General features: G+C 44.9%; 1 protein-coding gene across 1 annotated transcript in view; it reads left to right on the forward strand.

Moving 5' to 3' along the window:
* Positions 1-12,577, forward strand: part of LOC115116623 (NACHT and WD repeat domain-containing protein 2) — a 33,995-nt gene extending 21,418 nt beyond the window's left edge. The window contains exons 5-7 of the mRNA XM_065021149.1: positions 3,965-4,115; positions 5,832-6,421; positions 8,678-12,577. Of these exons, the coding sequence (XP_064877221.1) occupies positions 3,965-4,115; positions 5,832-6,421; positions 8,678-12,577 (4,641 nt within the window). The remainder of the gene's footprint in view (positions 1-3,964; positions 4,116-5,831; positions 6,422-8,677) is intronic.
* The last annotated feature ends 2,946 nt before the right edge of the window (positions 12,578-15,523 follow it).

A 15,523-nucleotide genomic window follows, 5' to 3' on the forward strand; every position in this document is an offset into this window, starting at 1 on the left:
GTTCACAAAAAAACACCCGTAATACTGGCCAGTAAAAGTCACCTGGAAACAGCTCTCTTAAAACTTCTGGACTTCAAGTTGCTTCCCTCATTAGAATGTGTTGTCCCGGTGGAACGTTTGGTACCTATAAAGATTCACCTTTGCACTTTCTTAGAAGCTTTGTGATCTTACTGTGAGATGGCACTAGCAGTAAACATATCTGTGGCTCTCCGTGCAGCTGTCACAGTCCCCATGTCACTACAGTGTAACTATAGTAACTACAGTGTAACTATAGTAACTACAGTAACTACAGTGTAACTAAAGCTTTGTGATCTTACTGTGAGATGGCACTAGCAGTAAACATATATGTGGCTCTCCGTGCAGCTGTCACAGTCCCCATGTCACTACAGTGTAACTACAGTAACTACAGTAACTACAGTAACTACAGTGTAACTACAGTAACTACAGTGTAACTACAGTAACTACAGTAACTACAGTGTAACTACAGTAACTACAGTGTAACTATAGTAACTACAGTGTAATTACAGTAACTACAGTGTAACTACAGTAACTACAGTGAAACTCTAGTGTAACTACAGTAACTACAGTAACTACAGTAACTACAGTGTAACTACAGTAACTACAGTAACTACAGTGTAACTACAGTAACTACAGTGTAACTATAGTAACTACAGTGTAACTACAGTGTAATTACAGTAACTACAGTGTAACTACAGTAACTACAGTGTAACTACAGTAACTACAGTGTAACTATAGTGTAACTACAGTAACTACAGTGTAACTACAGTAACTATAGTGTAACTACAGTAACTACAGTGTAACTACAGTGTAACTACAGTGTAACTATAGTAACTACAGTGTAACTACAGTAACTACAGTGTAACTACTGTCACTACAGTGTAATTACAGTAACTACAGTGTAATTACAGTAACTACAGTGTAATTACAGTAACTACAGTGTAACTACAGTAACTACAGTAACTACAGTAACTACAGTGTAACTACAGTAACTACAGTAACTACATTGTAATTACAGTAACTACAGTGTAACTGCAGTAACTACAGTAACTACAGTAACTACAGTGTAACTACAGCAACTACAGTGTAACTACAGTAACTACAGTAACTACAGTGTAACTACAGTGTAACTACAGTAACTACAGTGTAACTACAGTAACTACAGTAACTACAGTAACTACAGTGTAACTACAGTAACTACAGTAACTACAGTAACTACAGTGTAACTACAGTAACTACAGTAACTACATTGTAATTACAGTAACTACAGTGTAACTACAGTAACTACAGTGTAACTACAGTAACTACAGTAACTACAGTGTAACTACAGTAACTACAGTAACTACAGTAAATACAGTAACTACAGTGTAACTACAGTAACTACAGTGTAACTACAGTAACTACAGTAACTACAGTGTAACTACAGTAACTACAGTAACTACAGCGCTCGGCTAGTTAGTCAAGTTAAGCATTATAAGTACACTGTAACGGGTAGCTGAACGTTTGTCCATGCCTGTGTTTGGACAATATATAGCCTCACTATTGTTATTTTACTGCTGCTTTTAATTATTTGTTACTTTTATTTTTTTTTAATTGTACTTATCTATTTTTGACTTAACACTTATTTTTCTTAAAACTGCATTGTTGGTTAAGGGCTTTTAGGTACGCATTTCACTGTGAGGTCTACTACACCTGTTCTATTCAGCATTTCACTGTAAGGTCTACTACACCTGTTGTATTCAGCATTTCACTGTAAGGTCTACTACACCTGTTGTGTTCAGCATTTCACTGTGAGGTCTACTACACCTGTTGTATTCAGCATTTCACTGTAAGGTCTACTACACCTGTTGTATTCAGCATTTCACTGTAAGGTCTACTACACCTGTTGTATTCAGCATTTCACTGTAAGATCTACACCTGTTGTATTCAGCATTTCACTGTAAGGTCTACTACACCTGTTGTATTCAGCATTTCACTGTAAGGTCTACCTACACCTGTTGTATTCAGCATTTCACTGTGAGGTCTATTACACCTGTTGAATTCAGCATTTCACTGTAAGGTCTACTACACCTGTTGTATTCAGCATTTCACTGTAAGGTCTACTACACCTGTTGTATTCAGCATTTCACTGTAAGGTCGACTACACCTGTTGTATTCGGCGCATGTGACAAATGACATTTGATTTGAGTTGATTTGATTTGTGCATGCCTGTGTGACGGTCACCCTGTCACTACAGTACTCGGGCTAGTTAGTTAAGTAAAGCATTATAAGTACGCTGTAGTGGGTAGCTGAACGTTTGTGCATGCCTGTGTGACGGTCACCCTGTCACTACAGTACTCGGGCTAGTTAGTTAAGTAAAGCATTATAAGTACGCTGTAGTGGGTAGCTGAACGTTTGTGCATGCCTGTGTGACGGTCACCTTGTCACTACAGTATTAGCTTTTAGCCGACTTTGGCTAGCTGAACATTTAGCGCTTGTGTCACTCAATGCGGCTCCTCCTCTTGGTTGAAGGTTTGATGGAGGAGAACAGCACAGTTGGCCTGCTGGAACCTTCTCTCGTGAATCTCATGAACTTCCTGTCTCCAGCACAGGGGGTTGGTGGCACCTTAATTGGGGGGGGGAACAGGCTCGTGGTAATGCCTGAGGCTGAATCAGAGGAATGGTATCAAATACGCATGGTTTCTATGTGTTTGATGCCATTCGCGCCGTTCCAGCCGCTATTAAGAGCCGTCTTCCCCTCAGCAGCCTCCACTGCTCTCCAAGGATTGGCGGGGCGGCAGGGTAGCCTAGTGGTTAGAGTGTAGGGGCGGCAGGTAGCCTAGTGGTTAGAGTGTAGGGGCGGCAGGTAGCCTAGTGGTTAGTGTAGGGGTGGCAGGTAGCCTAGTGGTTAGAGTGTTGGGGCGGTAGGTAGCCTAGTGGTTAGAGTGTAGGGGCGGCAGGTAGCCTAGTGGTTAGAGTGTTGGGGCGGCAGGTAGCCTAGTGGTTAGAGTGTAGGGGCGGCAGGTAGCCTAGTGGTTAGAGAGTAGGGGCGGCAGGTAGCTTAGTGGTTAGAGTGTAGGGGCGGCAGGTAGCCTAGTGGTTAGAGTGTAGGGGCGGCAGGTAGCCTAGTGGTTAGAGTGTAGGGGCGGCAGGTAGCCTAGTGGTTAGAGTGTTGGGGCGGCAGGTAGCCTAGTGGTTAGAGTGTAGGGGCGGCAGGTAGCCTAGTGGTTAGAGTGTAGGGGCGGCAGGTAGCCTAGTGGTTAGAGTGTTGGGGCGGCAGGTAGCCTAGTGGTTAGAGTGTAGGGGCGGCAGGTAGCCTAGTGGTTAGAGTGTAGGGGCGGCAGGTAGCCTAGTGGTTAGAGTGTAGGGGCGGCAGGTAGCCTAGTGGTTAGAGTGGAGGGGTGGCAGGTAGCCTAGTGGTTAGAGCGTTGGACTAGTAACCGGAAGGTTGCAAGTTCAAACCCCCGAGCTGACAAGGTACAAATCTGTCGTTCTGTCCCTGAACAGGCAGTTAACCCACTGTTCCTAGGCCGTCAGAATTTGAAAAGAATTTGTTCTTAACTGACTTGCCTAGATAACTAAAGGTAAAATAAAAAGTAAAAAATTAAAAAAGGATATCTACTGTAGTTCTATTGGTATCAGCAGATATGTCCTCTATACTATCTCTGTGTGGTCCAGTTCAGCTTGGGCACTATATTGCATCGATTTGTTGTGGGCCCAAACAACTTCAACAGTTACTACCATTTACCAACTTATCTTTAAGTTCCTTCCTTTTGCCTTGCCAAAATAAAAGAATCTGTACGCAGTAGGTCTCTGGCTTTGTTCAGACTGCCGTCTAAAATCATCAAAAGCAATCGAGCTAGTTACTTATTGTTTAATCTACTCTATATGTTCCAACAACAAAAAGCTGAACTGTGCATCAATTTCAACATTACAAAAACTCCCTTTATCTCCCTGTCTTCTACAGATGGAGTCGAGCAGTGCAGCCAAGACGAAGAACGACAAGGCGTGGAGGAACGTGTCTGAGGAGATCAAGGGGATCTTCCGTAGGTCTGTCCTGCAGCTCCAGGAGAAGGGCACCATGAAGCCCCCTCAGGCCAAGAAATTCCTCTGCTCTGGTATGAAGGCTACTCCTATCCCCTTCTTCTTCTTCTTCTTCTTCTTCTTCTTCTTCTTCTTCTATGGTGTTATACCATCAAACTCAGTATAGTATATTGTGTTATTTAGTGTTGTGGCGTTTTCTTGTTTTACTGAGCTACATTGTACAACCAAGATATGTGTGTGTGTGCGTTCATTTGACCTCCTAAAACATTTAACTGGGGAAGGCTTTAGTTAAATCAGTTAAGTCGTTATTATGATGATTTTGTGGTAGCAATCAGTTTTCCTCATGAGCTAATGTACCATCAGGAACATAGAGATAAACCGACACATGCAGACAATATATATCCCCTTAAAAAAATATCTCTCTGTGTTTACAATTTAAAGTAGGTCTGCCCTAAAAAGTATTCCAAATATGGTCTAATTACACTAGAAGTCACTCCGTTTTGGGTTAATGTAATCATCTCTGATTGAATTGCACGCTATCACCCATTTTGAGGGTGAAAGAGGAAGTAAGTATGTTTCCGGTGTCTGCAAGGTGTTTCTCTGTAGCCTTTCTAGACTGATGTGATGTTGGTTGAGTTTTGTGGGACATGGGCATCATGGGTGCCGCTGGGTTTCTCTGTAAGCTAGGTGTTTGTACCTGGAGAGAACGCAGCAACACTGCTAGCAGCAGCCTGTTTTGTAATGAATATAGGGAGAGTTTGGGGATTGTTTCCTGCTATGTTCCCCTGCTGAGCATTATATATATATATATACGCCGTGGACAAATTCACACAAAGTCATTTTACTTGATTACCATGCAGATTTCTATGTTTGATTTGTTCAAAGGCATAGCCAATGCTTATGTGTACGGGGGGGAAAGACATTCAGTATGCCAGTTAATTGACTATACCGAGCTTCAAACAACGTTTATCTCCCCTTTCTTTCCCCTCTGTCTTTTCTTACAGTCTACTCTATAGCTACAATGTGGGCGACACGGGAGATGCTGGCAGAGTTTCAGTAGAACCGGCTCTTTGAGGGGGGGGCTGCAATGTTTGGGGGGGGGGGGGTTGCAATGTTTTGAGGGGGGTTGCAATGTTTTGAGGGGGAGGGGGGGGGGGTTGCAATGTTTTGAGGGGGAGGGGGGCTGCAATGTTTTGAGGGGGGGGTTGCAATGTTTTGAGGGGGAGGGGGCTGCAATGTTTTGAGGGGGAGGGGGACTGCAATGTTTTGAGGGGGGCTGCAATGTTTTGAGGGGGGTTGCAATGTTTTGAGGGGGAGGGGGGCTGCAATGTTTTGAGGGGGGCTGCAATGTTTTGAGGGGGAGGGGGCTGCAATGTTTTGAGGGGGAGGGGGGCTGCAATGTTGGTTATGTGATTGTATCAACCGTCTCAAACAAGGCTTAGTGGAAACATATCTAATCGCAGACTAAAGGCAGGCTAAAAAAAGACTGCCAGAATCTGTGTGGCTTTACTTAAAGACTCGCAAATCTCCCAAGTCTGTTTTGAAGACAAGCTTAGGAGCTCACAACAGAACCCAGTGCTAGCCTTTTTTCAAGCTACTTAGAAAAGTAGTAGGCCTGTAGTGTGGGTTCAGAAACAATAACTCACGTAACTTTGAACAATTTTAAGACTCCAAATCATGTGTGGTTTAGCCTAACTCCTCAGAAATATTATATAGCAAGTTTCTTCAAGGACAAAAATGTTCTGACTTTTAATTGATTGTTTGTTTGTTTTTTCTCTCCCGTTTTTCAGCCTTGGAGGATGAGTTGGACTTTGCCTTGGGCAAACAAACGCCTGCCTTCCTCAAGAAGTGTGTCTGCTATATCCGCAAGATCTCCAACTTCGACCGGCACGCCAAACTCCCGGAGATGGCCAAGTACATGGACATCGTCGTCGCCGAGGACCGCGTCATGCGTAACCAGGAAGCCTACGAACGTCTTTTAAAAGTACGAGACGAGTTTATCCCCACGGTGGTGGCCTCGTCCAATCTCCGGGTCTACTCTTCTGTGACGCACTGCGACATGAAGCTAGGCTACTCCCAGGAAGTGGAGAGCCACTACGTGGAAGGCTTGTGTAAACAGTTCTACGAGGATATGGTTGACATCATCCAGGCCACGGTCCAGCAGAACTTTGACACAGAGACCGACCCCTTGTACGACGAGATCCTCCAGCACCTCTCCCTGTGTAAGAACTTCTCGGCCTTCTACGATTATAAGAGCGAGACGCTGGACCTGGTGCAGGAGTATCTGCTGCCGTCTAAAGGGAGTAGGATGAGCCCCCTGGTGGTCTACGGTGGGCCCTGCACGGGGAAGACATTGCTGCTGGCCCAGGTGGCCAAACAGGTGATTGACTGTACTGTTGGGGGTCTTAATGGGACTTCCTGGTTTAGATGTTGCAATAATATATGAAAGGCTTTATCAATCACAACAAGGCATTTGTGTGAGGGATAATGTACATTTTGGGGTCTATCTGTGTTCGTCCGCTTGAGTGCGTCTGTCTGTGTGTAAGAGTACGCAAGGGTGTCGATTTGCTCGTTACGCATGCATTATCCATCTGTGTTAGTTTGCTGCATGTAAGTCCATCCATCAACTATGCACTTGTGCCTATCTTTGTGTGTGTGTGTGGGGGGGGGGGAGTGAGGTCACTGTCCACTTACTGGCCTGTCTGTTACTGGGCCGTCTGTTTGCCCAGGTCATGTTAGGGTCATGTTGCAAGGGAGCCCACACAGTGCAGTCACCCGATGTCACTCTGCCCTGCTTCTTGACCTTTATAATAGATTCCTTCACCTCTAATATCTCACAGTTGACAGTTAATTTATCACAGGTGACATAGATTGTTCAGAGTTGTCACATAGATCAGAGTGCTAGATATAGTAGATATAAAAGCCTTCTCCTTTGTTTTCTTCTCCCTGCTGCTTCTGGGGAGGGAGGGGGTAGGAAGGGAGGGAGGGAGGGAGGGAGGGAGGGAGGGAGTGAGGGAGGGAGGGAGGGGAGCAGGGAGGGAGGGAGGGAGGGAGGGAGGGAGGGAGGGAGGGGGCAGGGAGGGAGGGAGGGGAGGGATCTGTTGACAGCCTGTCGACCAGAGCAGACTGTCACAGACTGTCACAGATTTTAGTCACTAACTCTATATCTGTCATGATGAGCTCTGAGACCTGGTCTCCTTGGCGTTGCCACATAGATATTTAGTGTGACATTTACGGTCAGAAATGAGGCCCCTGGATTCTACGAGCCATGCGTGTCACGTACAATAGAATCCACACAGTCCCAGTCCCACATGTAGACACACACAACCGAACTAACACACACACACCCGCACTAACACACACACACACACACACACACACACACACACACACACACACACACACTGCTATAGTCTAGGAAGGATTCTAGGAATCACAGCAGGGGGCCTTGGTGAATGATTGAATGAAACTATAAATATGTATGAAACAAGGGAAACAGGGAGCAACACTGATTCATGAAATATTTCTCATGTTGTGAAAGTCATTGGATACTTCTTCTATCTCAGCCTGCATGGCTGCCAGTCCATTTCTGCACTCATGCCAATTCCTTGTAGAATTCTTGTGCAAAACATGATTTGACTTGACAATGACAATGAAGTAAAAGCACAAACAGATCTGGGATCAGGCATTTTTAGACTCACATATCTGAGATATGCACTGGGCACCAGACTGGCCAGTCGTCCTCAGATCTGGGATCAGGCATTTTTAGACTCACATATCTGAGATATGCACTGAGCACCAGACTGGCCAGTCGTCCTCAGATCTGGGATCAGGCATTTTTAGACTCGCATATCTGAGATATGCACTGGGCACCAGACTGGCCAGTCGTCCTCAGATCTAGGATCAGGCATTTTTAGACTCACATATCTGAGATATGCACTGGGCACCAGACTGGCCAGTCGTCCTCAGATCTGAGATCAGGTTACGTCTATCTAACTCTTGAAAATGTTTACATTTTCGCTTGTTGTTTTTCTGTTTACCTCATGGCCTTGGCGAGGAGAGGACAGCTTAAAACAGGATCTCTTGAATAATGTATCAACTCTACAAACTGAGTTCACATTCATTGCGGTTCTATTTGTAAAGTATATGTCCCCAGGAGACAGAATACCTGGTATTGAAGCAGACCTCTGTCCTCTGTACACTGCTCTAACCTTGGCATCACATCACGCCCAATGTTTTCCGAATAGAAATTCAAGCTCCCTCCACTATAGTATGTATGTATGTATGTTGTCTTCTGAGTCACACAGAGTAAATATTGATTAGGTAAAAATGATTGCAAAAAGCTAAAGCTAATTAGAAATGACACAATAACACAAAATGAACAACAAAACTATATATCAATTTTTTTTCACAGAGCTTTTTCCGGTTAGATAACGCTTCCCTTACAGTGGAACGCGCTTTGAGGCTTTAAAAACTGTTTTATAAATGCAATCCATTATTGAAAACATGGCCTTGTATGTTTTCTCTCTCTGAGTTGCGTATCTCTTCACAGAGCTCCTTCATGTAAGACAACCATCCTTGAGAAAGTGACTAAATCTCTTTTCTCTCTCTCTCTCTCTCTCTTTGTCGTTTCCAGGCCTACACTTGGCTCCAGACGGAGATGGGCCCCGAGACAGACCCGGTAGTCATCGTCCGCTTCGTGGGCTCCTCAGAGTTTGCCACAAATCTGCGTACCCTACTCCAGAGCATCTGCGAGCAGATAGCCATCAACTACCGTTGCCTGATCCACTTCCTGCCCAACAAGATCCAGGAGATGACGGAGCTGCTAGTCAACCTCCTTGGGGAGTCCTCCTTCCAACGGCCCCTGGTCATCATCCTGGATGCGCTGGAGCAGCTCTCAGAGGCCGACGAGGCCCGCAAGCTGTGGTGGCTTCCCGCCCACCTGCCTCGCACTGTCCGCATCGTTGTCTCAACATTACCCAACAAGCACGGAATCCTCCAAAAACTCCGCTGTTTGATCCATGATGAAGGACGCTACGTAGAGCTGGTGCAGCGTGACCGCAAGACCTGTAGTCAAACACTGAAGCAGCAGCTGCTGGGGTTGAAGAGGAAGGTGACCTCGGGACAGCAGATCTATGTCAATGAAGCGCTGGCCAAGTGCACGCTACCCATGTTCGTCAACCTCGTCTACCGGGAGGTGGTACACTGGCGCTCACACAAGGACGTAGACGACCGTTCGCTGTGCTCCACCGTGCACGAGAGCATCGAGCAGCTCTTCTACTCGGTGGAGAACAAGCTGGGGCAGCGGTTCGTGTTCAGGGCGCTGGGATACATTACCATGGCCAAGGCGGGCTTAACGGAGGTAGAGCTGGAGGATATTTTGTCACTGGATAACAGTGTGCTGGGAGACATCATGGTCAGTTCAAATCTAAAAAACCCGCTGAGGATCTCCTATGACCTGGTGGCGAGGCTGAAAGAGGAACTGGAGGGGTACCTGGTGGAGAGGCAGGTGAGAAACGTTACTCTGATGGTGTGGGCCAATAGACATCTGCACCTCATCGCCCAGAAGCTGTATCTTAGCAATGAGGAGGACGTGCACCAGATGCACAGCCTCCTGGCCGAGTACTTCCTGGGGGCGTGGTCGGGCGGTAGGAAAAAGATCTTCCACTGTGACAACAACCACTTTGCCTCGCTCAACATCTCCCAACACAAGAACCCCCACCCCCAGCAGCCGTCCCACAAAGAAGCATCCGCCGAGAAGTACTCCTATGACAGGCAGACCCCCGAGCAGCCCTGGGTGTTCCAGTGCAACCTCCTGGAGCCTGACATCTTCTTTGTCAACCACAGGAAGATGACAGAGCTCCTCTACCACCTGACTCGGAGTGGCCGCACAGACGACCTCATGTACGGGGTCATCATGAACTTCAGTTGGCTCTACACCATGATCAAGATAGGGCAGTTTGAGAAGGCGCTGACCGATATCGACGTAGCCTACAGCTACTCCCAGGAGAAAGAACTCAAGTTCTTGGCCACCACACTGCGCAGCATCAAGGTCAAAGTGATGAATAACCCGGCATCCCTGTCTGCAGAGCTGCAGCAGAGGCTCCTCCCTGTGGTAACCTCCCTACCAAAGCTTCGACACCTCCTCCTGGAGTGCGACAAGGACGGCCCCAAATACTGCTCCATCGTGCCCCTCCACTCCTCCATGGATGTCACCTACAGCCCTGAAAGACTGCCGCTGTGCTCCAGCTACATGCAGATAGTGGAGATCCTGCCCACCCTAGCCCCCAACATTGTCCTCGTGGCCCTGGACGATGGGTCCGTCAGCACATGGGACGTGGAGAGCAGGCAGCTCCTCCGGCAGATAGACACAGCCCGCTCAGTTGTCCTGGGGATCAGACTAACCAGCGACGAGAAGTACCTGGTCGTAGCAACCACCAAGAATACGCTGCTCATTTATGACAACCATAAGTCCTGCCTGCTGTCCGAAGTAGACATCAAGGGCTCCAAGCACTGTGGTATCACAGGAGGGGTGGCTTTCATCAACGGATTCACACTGGCCAGCCATCATGCCTTGGCCTGGCTAGAGGCCAGTAAAGATGTCAATGTCATCGATCTGCTCTACGGCTGGCCCCTCTACCAGTTCCACTGCTGGTACGAGGTCACCTGCGTCCAATGCTCCCCGGATGGAATGTATGCCTTCTGTGGTCAGTATCTTAACACCACGTCCATCTTCCATCTGGGCACCGGGGACAAGCTAGCCACGGTCACGTCCGAGTTTTCCGGGGGATTCGTCAAGTCCATCTTAGTCCTGGACACCATTCACCAGATGGTGATGATCGATAATGAGGGGAGCCTGTCGGTGTGGAACACCAAAGAGATCAACAACCCCAGACTGATGGAAGATTACGACTGCCGGGGGGACGAGAACGAGGTCGTAGGCATTGAGCTGTCAGAAGACCAGCACTCCATCCTCATCTGCAAAGACAAGAGCATCGAGGTCCTGGACACCAAGTTGTGGAAGATGGCAGAGAAGTTCAAGGCCAAGCGGGCAGAGCGTTTCGTGGCTGCAGTCCTCTCCAAAAATGGCCAAAGTATCGTGGCCTCCATGGAGAACACGTCGTCCATATTTGTGTGGAGGAGGGACAGTGGGCAGTGCATGGCCAGCCTGATTGAGATCTCTGGGGCCATCATTAAACTCATCAAGTCCACCCACCACAACCTGCTCCTGTCTGTGGCCAGCAGTGGAGTGCTATCAGTCTGGGACATTGACATCATCACCGCCATGTCCAACATTGACAAAACAGGTAAGAGGATCCAGAGTTTACAGCTCTCTGGAAGGGAAGACTTTGTGTTCACAATGGACGGCTCTGAAGCCATCCACAAGTGGAACTTCAGCACAGGCTTCATCGAGACTGTCTTCAAGCACGAGGGCTTGGTGGAGAACTGTGTCCTGACCTCCTCCGGAGATCTCATGGTGACGTCGGATGATAAGTGCAGCCAGTACATCTGGCATACGTCCACCGGCGAAAACATTTTCCGCATCAACGGACAGAAGATATCCCAGCTCCTGATGACCCACAACGACCAGTTTGTGGTGTCCCTCTGCGAACAAAACTGCTCCCGAGTCTGGAGGCTGGCCACCGGACACAAAGTGTGCAACATACTGGTGACCCTCCAGAACGCACTGATCACCACCGCAAACACCTTCCTAGTGGGAACTACTAAAAACAAGCTGCTCGCTGTCAGCCTCTGGTCAGGCAGTATTTCTAAGAAGTTTGTCTGTGACGACGGCATTAGCATTGTCAACTTCAAGCTTATTCCCGACTGCCCTGACTTCGTGGTCTTCATTACATCGACAGAGACTGTGTTTATATGGAGCGTGGCGGACGAGTCAGTCTGCAGACGCGTCCAGCTGCCTACTAACTTCCTCAAAAATCTGGAAGACTTCCAGATTTCACCAAATGGGAAACTGGGCATTGTCTCCAAGGGCGACGAGAACATTAACGTGTTGGACCTTCACAGCGGGAAGCTGAGGCTCGTTCACGCCGCCGGTATCATCTGGCGGCAGAAGCTGTCCAGGGACGGGCGCTACCTGGTCTACATCTGCTTCCGGAACTGCGATGAAGATGACGAAGCGGGTGTGGTGTCCAACCTGATCGTGATGCGTCTGGCGGATGGAAAGAGCATCGGGACATGCTCCCTCTACAAGACGCCCACCTTCCTCTGCCTGTCCCAGCGGGCACTCAACATCATCATCGGCTTCGAGGACGGTAGCATCAGCACCTACACGGTGGTGGACCGCGTGGACGCCGCACTCAAGATCAAGATTGCCACGTCCAACAGCCGGCAGATCGTCAACAACGCCTCGCAGAAGGTAAGGCCCAAGTGCGGCAACCACACTTTCAAGACCATCGCCGACTGCGTGTGGAGGGAGTCCACTGAAGTCTTCTCCAGGGATAGCCCCATCAATGTGTCTGACTCAGGGGAGCCAGAAACCACCACTCCCACCAAAAAGAGTGAACTGTTGCAGTGAGAGCGGGGTGGGAGGGGGTTACAGTTGAGCCTTGTTTACAGCCACCTGATTCAGCTGCAGATGTCCTCTGTGTAGTTTACTATATGCTGGCTGCTACTATAACGCTGCACTCAAGTCATGTATCACAACAACCTATATGATGTTAGCTTATTCATTTTCTTCACACAACGACTGTTAGAATCCAAGTAGTTTTTTATGGTTCTAATTTTCTTTTATATATATATATATATATATATATATATGAAATAAAATATATTTAATCTATTGGTTTGACATCATTTTTCCTTTTGCATTTGAAGAACAATGTCGATTTTTACATTTCTCCATTTTACATTTCCACATTTCCATTTCGGTTACCAATTGTCTTTGTACGTGTGTTCGTTTCTTTGCGTTGTTAAGCCATAATGTCGTTGTTAAGAAATGTGTATTTATTTATGTTTAATTAAATCATTCGTACTGAACATTAAACTATATACACCATCGTTCAAAAGTTTGGGGTCACATCGAAATGTCCTTGTTTTTGAAAGAAAAGCACTTTTTTTTTTGTCCATTAAAATAACATTACATTTATCAGCAATAGAGTGTAGACATTGTTAATGTTGTAAATGACTATTGTAGCTGGAAACGGCAGATTTCGTATGAAATATCTACATAGGCGTACATAGGCCCATTATCAGCAACCATCGCTCCTGTGTTCCAATGGCACGTTGTGTTAGCTAATCCAAGTTTATCATTTTAATAGTCTAATTGATCATTAGAAAACCCTTTTGCAATTATGTTAGCACAGCTAAAGAAGAAATAAAACTTGCCTTATTTAGACTAGTTGAGTATCTGGAGCATCAGCATTTGTGGGTTCGATTACAGGCTCAGAATGGTGATAAACAAAGAACTTTCTTCTGAAACTCATCAGTCTATTCTTGTTCTGAAAAATGAAGGCTATTCCTTGCGAAAAATTTCCAAGAAGATTTCGTAAAATGCTGTGTACTACACCCTTCACAAAACAGCGCAAACTGACTCTACCCAGAATAGAAAGAGGAGTGGGAGGCCCCGGTGCACAACTGAGCAAGAGGACAAGTACATTAGAGTGTCTAGTTTGAGAAACAGACCCCTCACAAGTCCTCAACTGGCAGCTTCATAAAATAGTACCCGCAAAACACCAGTCTCAACATCAACAGTGAAGAGGCGACTCCAAGATGCTAGGCAGAGTTCCTCTGTCCAGTGTCTGTGTTCTTTTGCCCATTTTAATCTTTGATTTTTATTGGCCAGTCTGAGATATGGCTTTTTCTGTGCAACTCTACCTAGAAGGCCAGCATCCCGGGGGTCGCCTCTTCACTGTTGCTGATAATGGGCCTCTGTACGCCTACAGTATGTAAATATTCCATTAAAAATCTGCCGTTTCCAGCTACAATAGTCATTTACAACATTAACAATATCTACACTGTATTTCTGATCAATTTGATGTTATTTTAATGGACAATTTTTTTTTTTGCATTTCTTTCAAAAACAAGGACATTTCGAAGTGACCCCACATTTATGAATGGTAGTGTATATATATATATATATATATATCTTTTGGCTGCTGCAATTCGTGCAACTCCTTAAAAAAACATGTTATGTTGTGCTTAATGCAATCAAAGTGAGTGCCTGGTTTTTGAAATGTCTTTTATTTTCGTATAGACTACTGAGAATTGCAGGGAGTTCGTAGACACACTATATACAAATACATATACTAATTTAGCATACATAATCAATTTGATTGATTTTAAAATGATTTAAAAAATGTTTAAAAAAAATACAAAATAAAATAAATAAAAAGTTGAGGATTAAGGTACTTTAGTGGCCGTGTTGAGTTTGAGATTATAAATACATGTAATTAACAGCTGGTCCAACTTTACCTGCAGTTTCCGGTTCATGAATTTCTCAGTGTAGCATCTCACTGTTCGTATCCACGCCTTAAACAGTCTTCTGTTTTACAGCTTTTACCTTCAGTAAAAAAATAATAATAATTGTCTTAACATTTAGAGAGAGAGAGAGAGAAAAAACCTTAAATTGTCTTAACATTTAGAGAGAGAGAGAGAGAAAAAACATTAAATTGTCTTAACATTTAGAGAGAGAGAGAGAGAAAAATGTTAAATTGTCTTAACATTTAGAGAGAGAGAGCGAGAGAAAAAAAAATTAATTGTCTTAACATTTAGAGAGAGAGAAAAAAACTTAAATTGTCTTAACATTTAGAGAGAGAGAGAGAGAAAAAACATTAAATTGTCTTAACATTTAGAGAGAGAGAGAGAGAAAAAACATTAAATTGTCTTAACATTTAGAGAGAGAGAGAGAGAAAAAACATTAAATTGTCTTAACATTTAGAGAGAGAGAGAGAGAAAAAACATTAAATTGTCTTAACATTTAGAGAGAGAGAGAGAGAGAGAGAGAGAAAAAACCTTAAATTGTCTTAACATTTAGAGAGAGAGAGAGAGAAAAAACATTAAATTGTCTTAACATTTAGAGAGAGAGAGAGAGAAAAATGTTAAATTGTCTTAACATTTAGAGAGAGAGAGCGAGAGAAAAAAAAATTAATTGTCTTAACATTTAGAGAGAGAGAAAAAAACTTAAATTGTCTTAACATTTAGAGAGAGAGAGAGAGAAAAAACATTAAATTGTCTTAACATTTAGAGAGAGAGAGAGAGAAAACATTAAATTGTCTTAACATTTAGAGAGAGAGAGAAAAAACTTAAATTGTCTTAACATTTAGAGAGAGAGAGAGAGAAAAAACATTAAATTGTCTTAACATTTAGAGAGAGAGAGAGAGAGAAAACATTAAATTGTCTTAACATTTAGAGAGAGAGAGAAAAAACATTAAATTGTCTTAACATTTAGAGAGAGAGAGAGAGAAAAAACATTAAATTGTCTTAACATTTAGAGAGAGAGAGAGAGAAAAAACATTAAATTGTC

The sequence above is a fragment of the Oncorhynchus nerka genome, linkage group LG8 (assembly GCF_034236695.1).
Source record: "Oncorhynchus nerka isolate Pitt River linkage group LG8, Oner_Uvic_2.0, whole genome shotgun sequence".
Taxonomy (NCBI): Eukaryota; Metazoa; Chordata; class Actinopteri; order Salmoniformes; family Salmonidae; genus Oncorhynchus; species Oncorhynchus nerka.